This window comes from Eurosta solidaginis, chromosome 5 (assembly GCF_040869045.1).
Source record: "Eurosta solidaginis isolate ZX-2024a chromosome 5, ASM4086904v1, whole genome shotgun sequence".
In the NCBI taxonomy this organism is placed as follows: Eukaryota; Metazoa; Arthropoda; class Insecta; order Diptera; family Tephritidae; genus Eurosta; species Eurosta solidaginis.
The window spans coordinates 246,533,473-246,541,337 of record NC_090323.1 but is presented as its reverse complement, the minus strand read 5'-3'; the positions used below and the strand labels follow the sequence as shown (position 1 = coordinate 246,541,337).

At 36.6% G+C, this 7,865-nt stretch overlaps 1 protein-coding gene across 1 annotated transcript; it reads right to left on the bottom strand.

Moving 5' to 3' along the window:
* Uba2 (Ubiquitin-like activating enzyme 2) lies at window positions 1–2,494 on the bottom strand. Its single transcript, XM_067789360.1, has 4 exons — window positions 2,224–2,494; window positions 2,008–2,162; window positions 1,649–1,936; window positions 1–1,577 (listed from the first exon to the last, which is right to left on the bottom strand). Exons 1-4 carry the CDS (start codon window positions 2,365–2,367, stop codon window positions 53–55), a joined length of 2,112 nt encoding a protein of 703 aa, XP_067645461.1. The 5' UTR covers window positions 2,368–2,494; the 3' UTR covers window positions 1–52.
* Between the last annotated feature and the right edge of the window lie 5,371 nt (window positions 2,495–7,865).

Sequence of the window (7,865 nt, the reverse complement as noted above, 5' to 3'; positions counted from 1 at the left end):
TTTGAAGTTTCTAGCAACGGAATATATTTTTAGGTTAATTATAGAAAATTCTTTAATCAATGTTTATAACATCGTTATTTGGTGTATCTGTGGGCAATGCAACGCGTAAACGTTTAGACTGCGATGGGCCATCTGAGTCTTCATCATTTGAATCCTTGATTTCGGTCACATCGTTATCATCATCAACATCGATTGGCGAAGATGGTTTGCGTTTTGCCGCTACCTTTTCCGGCATTTTCTCCTTAATTGGACTTGTGACAGTTAATTTATCAGTTGCGGCGGTCACCTTTTCCTCCGCACTACATTCATCGTCATCATCTTCAATTAAGCATAAATCATCATCATCATCCATAACTTCCGTTACACGACTTTTCTTTGATGTAGATGGTCCAGCTGTAGCATCATCCTCCTTGTTTGATTCAACTGGTTTCTTACCATTAGTTTCGGCTACTTCCTTCTTTTCGTCATCTTTTTGTTTAATTTGATTACTTTCAGAAGTTACTTCAAATAGGTCATCTTCACGATCTGCATCAAAATGTATTACAATAACATCAAGTTCGTAGTTTTGGAAAAAGTCATCACATTTAAGGACCACGCCATCTACAATGCCCATTTCAGACATTAACTTTTCCTCATTACTTTCAGTTTCGCCTTCTTCAGATGATATAATTACGATGCCTTTATTAGGTTCTACAACATCTGGATTAACCATATTCAGAGTTTTGATAAGCACATCATCGCGAAAATCTTTAATACGCATACGCTTTGTATCGATTCTTATGTGTACAGCTGGTTCTGAGGAGCAGACAATACAATTTGGATTTGGTGCAGTCAAGAACTTTTCTGGTACCAATAATTGTTGCCGTGGATTTTGACGTAAGCGCATATATACAGATTTGCATTTTTCGAGTTGTCCTTGTAATACCTTAAATGTTTGTAAAACTACAACACCAGCAGTTATGGCATTAGTAGTTGCTATTGCTGGTATAATATTGCCAGCCATCGATTTTATTTCGAAGCGTGATTTACGACCAATTTCAAAAATATATGCACGTATATTTGCGCATGCAGCTACAAAATCCATAGCCGGTTGATCATCTTTATCCCAAACAAGGGCTTCACCATCATCTAACTTGAGAAATTGGCCACTCAATTTCTTTAAACAGTCTTTAAACACTGCAGCGCATTCAGCTAGAGACCAAACACTGTGATAAAAGCGCGTATAATCCTTTTCAGCCAATATTTCATTTTTAGCCTCATTCTGTTGTACCAATACATTGTCCCATTTTAATGGGGTGGGTGCTTTACGTTCCTTCCATAAGTTCGACATCGACAGTAAATACTTAATATCGTCGAAGAAAAACTTGTTAAATAGTGTAGCAGCATCATATTCAGAATCCTTAGCCCATTGTCGAGTATTCACACGAGTTACATTTCCAGATTCTGTTTCTGGAACAGTGGGAGCACCGTTATTCTTTTGCTCTGATTGCTCCCCGTCTCCACTAGCTGTATTAACTTCAGGATCGGCCATATCAGGTGAAATGTCTTCATCCTCTACGCTTTCGCCAAACAATTGACTGAAATAAAAATTGTACGAGATTTAATAGACTTATTCGAAATCATTGGGAATATTTCAAATGAAACATACTTGAAAAGATGTTTGGCCCATACAATGCAATGTATTGGTTCCGAAGGTGTATTTCGGATAGTGCAACCAGGAAACGTCTTTTGTTTTGCTTTCGGTGTGCATTCATAGCACTGCGTTAGACCTTTTTTTATCAACTCTACTTGGCCGTTATAGCCAGCAGTGCCACTTTCAATCAATGGTACTTCCGCATGTAAACACATACGATTAACATGGTTACGTGCTGCTCGATTGTCGAGTGCATTTAGCACAACGTCGAACTTTTTGAAGAAGCTTACACCATAGTCAGTTCTATATGAATTTAAAAAAAGTTATGTTAAAAACTAAATATTTTTGCCAAAATTCTTTATAACATTACTTACGCCATTATGCTATCGTGATAAGCTTTAATTTTTACATCGGGATTGAATTGCAATGCACTTTCACGTGCTACCTGTGCTTTAGATTTACCCACATGCTCACGATGAAATAGGAATTGCCGGTTAAGATTACTCAAATCAATGGTATCCAAATCAATCTATGTACCGCATAGTTATAAAGTGAACATGTAAAGTACCACTGCAAAATGGTCTACTTACAATTTCAATATCCGCGAATCCCGATAGCACCAAATTCTTGAGTATTTCACACCCAATGCCGCCGGCGCCAACTACTAAAATCTTCGATTGCTGAACTTTCTCCTGCAGCGTGGTTGGAAACACTCCATTCAACGTTGCTGCCATTTTATCACTTCCCCTATTTTACAATTGTTGCAGATATGAATACAAAACACTTTTTTAATAGAAACGCAAAAAATTTAGCGTGATTAAATATCTTTCGTTTAAGTGACGCTGCCGGACTGTGCTGCCACAATTTTTCGCGAATGACACTTTGTGCATTTATGATGCTGCCTGACTGATACTACGGTGATACGGTTGCGGATACACGGTTAAAGGGCCAATTCAACTTCCTTTACCCTAACCTAACGCCACAGTCGTAACGTAGGTTCGATCAGCTGTTTTATCTGGTTAAGTTTTTATGGCTATAAGTCACGGTAATAGTGCAGTTTACGGTACCCACCGAAATTTGGGCAAACATTTTCGAGTGAGGTATCAAAAGACGCGTACCCTGCAAAAATTGTTGGATTACGTGTTCCATTTTTTTCTTGTTGGAGTACTCTACAATACTCCTTTGCAATGCGTTTGCGGACCACCATCAGCCGATCATTGCTCGTTTTTTAACGACAGTGATCACGACACGATGACGATCGAATAGAGTTGCCAAAAGTAAAATATTGCATACAAATAACTGATAATAAAATTTTACTTTGGCAACTCTGATAAAATGCAACAGCGCACTGGTTTTATGTATACATACTATAGTATAGAGAAATATTAGTTTCTTTATTCATGCAAATGGTAAATAACAGAATATTCGTAGTATAAAATATAAAAGTTGTATTGCCCCTCTTCATTTACTTTCATTTTAAATTAAATTCACTCCGATAATTCTTTCCGACAACACAATTCCTCTTTAGTATTTTGGCATATGATCCTCTGTGGGTGCTCCATGGAGTACTACAGTGAAAGTACTTTGGAATGTACTCTCACGTATGTACTCTATGGAATACTCACAAACAAAGCGAGAGTGGGATCACCTACTCCTCTCCTAGGACATCGCAATGTTCATTGGAGCACATTTTTTGTTTGAATACAGATTAGTTTTGGAACACTCCTATACTCCTAAAGGAGTATTCCTTACATTGTTTATAGAGTACTCGCGTTTTTTGAAGGGTATTCACGTCTATATGAAGAAGTTAACTTTTTTTACCCGTTCAAAAGATATTAACGAAAAACTGAAAAAAGACCCGCGGGTCCCTCCGAAACCGGGGGAGGGATCCATGGTATTTTTGCGCAGAACACCTTTCTGCGTTGGCAGCCTTCGGCCGCGCATATAAAAAATAACCCTGGGCTACGCCATGCCAAGTCTGGGTGTGTGGTATAACCGTGGCTACCGCCACGGTGATGCACAATTTTTTTTGTAGGTACTTACACAACACCAACCACATTAAAATCGCCAACTTCAACTGCAAATATCTCCGGACAGAGATAAATTTTTTTTTCCGCCTTCGGATTATTGTTCTCGAGATTAGTACGCGTCTTTTGATACCCCTTCAAAAAACGCGAGTACTCCATAAATAATGTAAGGAATACTCCTTTGGGAGTATAGGAGTGTTCCAAAACTAATCTGTATTCATACAAAAATTGTGCTCCAATTAACATTGCGATGTCCTAGGAGAGGAGTAGGTGATCCCACTCTCGCTTTTTTTGTGAGTATTCCATAGAGTACATACGTGAGAGTACTTTCCAAATTACTTTCACTGTAGTACTCCATGGAGCACCCACAGAGGATCATATGCCAAAGTATTAAAGAGGAATTGTGTCGGAAAGAATTATCGAAGTGAATTTAATTTAAAATGAAGGTATATAAAGAGGGGCAATAAAACGTTTATATTTTTTACTACGAATATCCTTATGTTATTTAGCATTTTCGTTAATAAAGAAACTAATATTTCTCTGTACTATAGTATGTATACATAAAACCAGTTGCATTTTATCAGAGTTGCCATAGTAAAATTTTATTATCAGTTATTTGTATGCAATATTTTACTTTTGGCAACTCTGTTTGATCGTCATCGTGCCGTGATCACGGTCGTTAAAAAACGAGCAATGATCGGCTGATGGTGGTCCGCAAACGCATTGCAAAGGAGTATTGTTAGAGTACTCCAACATGAAGAAAATGGAACACGTAATCCAACAATTTTTGCAGGGACCTCATTCGAAAATCTTGGCCCAACTTTAGGGTGGGCACCGTAAACTGCACTACTACCTAAGTCACCATTAATTGGCACTTAAAGGCCCCGGTAAACTTCCCATAGTCATTAATGTATTTTTACCGTACCATTTCTATTGACATCGTTATTGGAGTCTTTCAGCTGAATTCTGTAATTCAGTCCCTTTTTCTATTAGAAACAATTTTAGTGACTTAAGATGATTTCGGTATTTAGAAATCGAAAATCACAAATACAGACAATTTACTCATACATTAGCTGTGTTTTTCTTACATCTTTGTACGTTTACGCTTAAACTTTATGGTAATTCTATACGATAGCATGACACTGCTAATACGCGTCCAAAAATATGAGAGAGGTGTCAAAAGACGCGTATTGAACTCGACAATAATAATCCGAAGGCGGAAAATAAAAATGTTAGCTCGTTCAGAAGATATAAACGAAAAACCGAAAAATTGCCCTGGAGTGCTCCGAAACGGGGGGGGTGGGATCCATTGTATTTTTGCGCAGAATCCTTTTGCATTAGAGACCTTCGACCGCGCTTAAAAAAATTGCCCTGGGTGGGTCCAACACCGGTTTGGACACCAAAACTATACAAAGCACTTATGTTCAAAATTTTTTTTTGGGGTACAACAAAATCATCAAAATTATAACAACCACATGAAATTTTTCAATTTCTTTTGCAAAATCTCTTGACAGACCCAAAATGTTAGACCTCCGCTTCCGGATTCGCGATCCTGGATCCAAAACGCATCTTTTGATACCCATCTTCATATTTTTGGACGTGTATTAAGAGTGTCATGCTGTCGTATAGAATTATCAACTTTATATGGACTGCTAAGCGTTGAACTTTATCTACTCTTCTGAAATTGCTGCGCACGAAATTAGTACTCCAAAATTTCAATACTCATTCCACTCAAATGCAACTGAAATATGTGTCTATGGTTCACCTCTACACTAATTCTATGCATCACCTCTACAAATCATAGATGACTTGATACGAAACATTTGTTTACGCTCTCAATTTTTTCGCTCTCACGAGGGATTTATCTCAAATTTGAGCTGGCAACAATCACAGATAAATCCTCGCGCCAGCTGAAGCGGGTGCCAGAACAAAAAATGTGCCAGCTAAAATGAAAAACGGGCCAAACATTTCGGTAAAATTTAGTTTGACCTACAACTGTAGAATAGCGTTCAAAAATTATGGGAAAAAGGATAAAAATACTTCTTTTAGTGGAAATATTATAAGTTCGAAGCGGAGGGTAAATATTATTTCCCATTCAGAAGTTATCACTAAAAACAGGTTTCGTAAATATGAAGTCCCGATGCAACCAGTCCATTTCCACTAAATAAAGTTAACTATTATGTCTTAGGTCCGATTTACTGAAATTTCAAAAGAATATATGTTTTTAACTTTGAGTTAAATGCGTTAAAATATTTGACTAATTAATTTAATCAAAATGTAAATTTTACTTAGATTTGTTTATATTTGTCTTTAGCTAGTCGTATTATTGTAAAATAAGTTTAAAGAAATGAATATCTTACGGCTATTATTTTATTAAATGATTGAAACTATAATCGCCGAAATGTATGTCTAAAATCCCCATATTCAGATCTATTCATTTTTGTTTGGAGTGGCATCATTGACAAATGTTATAAAAAATGTGCATTTTGACAGCGCTCTCTCCAAACAAAGAGTTGCAAATCCATTCATCTATGCTACAAATGGTGTATGGCCACTATTCATCGCAACCGACAAGCCAACCTCTTATATACGCACGCAAGTAATTTTCTGTCAAAAATGTCTCATGCACATACAACTTGTATGAGAGCAACCCAAATTGAATTTGCTGCGTGAAAACCTAACTCGATTTCCAATTTTTGTTCTGCGCGACATTTAGATTTGACGCTTGCACACATGCTTTACATTGTCGCAACGCATGCTTATTTGGGTTAGGGCAAAAAACGCCGGTTGTTTGCGTGCGCTAAAAAAACGCAGTGCGGTTTTATTAGGTTGGCTTGTGATTCGCCTATAGGTTATACACATACAGACAACAGGGGTTTGTATCTCCACTTTTCTGTACAACATGCTATGTAACTAGTTTCCGCTAGATGGGTCTCCTGAGCATTATCTAAATGAGGATATGCGTTTTTTACGCCCAAACGTAGAAGTATGTACGTGTAAAAAAACACGGTTATTGAAGAAATAATTTAGCATTTTAAGAACTTAACATTGAGCATTTTTAGCGAGTTATAATAATAATGACCAAAATATATATTTGTTTTTTTTTTGGCTATATGCTTTGTGTTTGTTCGTGATAATTTGGGGATTTTTGTTATCTAACACTTGTTTTTGTTTGAACAGGTCATGTAGCGCGCTGACTAACATGCAACGACACATGTATTTGTGTAGTGCAAACCAGTGTACTTAAAATCGAGGTGCGCAGCGATTTTGCACTTATGTTTTGGAAATAAAAAAAAAACATCCTGAACATCAGTTTAATTTCAAAAATAAGTGTTTCATGAACTATTTGTTTGAGCAGATCTTAAGCAAAGTGTCAAATCGGCAAAAATAAATATAAACGAAAATGTAAACAATTTTGGTAATCATTTACAATAGGGGTTGACTGCTAATATGCCGAAGGCGGAAAAGAAGACTTCTTACTCTGGCAGAAGATATTTGCAGTTAAAGCTATTACTTTTCATGTGGTTGTTGTAATTTTGTTGTACACAGTGAAAAGGGGATTTTACACGGATTTAATTTTGATCCTACACCATTTGTGGACCAGCCAGGGTAATTTTTCATAAGCGTTGCTGTTGTTATATATAATAAACGATAGTAAAACAAAATTGTAAATATATGAAAATAAATTAGAATTTTCACAAACACAGAAATTCAACTTCTTAATCACTACCATTTAGCATTTTATGCATTGCTGAATTTGTAACGCGTTATCCTAAATTATTGTGTATATAATGACGTGACTTCATTTTATGCGTTATAACAAATACTTTTTGCACATTTAACAATAATTTGGGTAATAGTGCAGTTTACGGTACCCACCGAAATTTGGGCAAAAATTTTCGAGTGAGGTATCAAAAGACGCGTATTCACGTCTAGATCAAGAATCCGAAAGCGGAAGTTAACTTTTTTTACCTGTTCAAAAGATATTAACGAAAAATATTCGAATATTCTTATGTTATTTAGCATTTGCGTGAATAAACTAATACAAACGCATTGCACAGGAGTATTGTTAGAGTACTCCAACATGAAGAAAATGGAACACGTAATTGCAGGGTAGGCAAAAATGCCGCGAATATTTTGTGGAACGTTTCGGTATGTGTCGCGTCGCTTAGTGTGCACGGACTTTTAACTTCAAAATAGTGAAA

Bases quoted from the DNA above. Each gene is read 5' to 3' on its own strand.
- Uba2 (XM_067789360.1), bottom strand. From the start codon at position 2,367: ATGGCAGCAACGTTGAATGGAGTGTTTCCAACCACGCTGCAGGAGAAA. The intron at 2,163-2,223 runs GTAAGTAGACCA...TGCGGTACATAG, and splicing joins GATTCGCGGATATTGAAATT to ATTGATTTGGATACCATTGA. The intron at 1,578-1,648 runs GTATGTTTCATT...TTTTTATTTCAG, and splicing joins TGGGCCAAACATCTTTTCAA to TCAATTGTTTGGCGAAAGCG.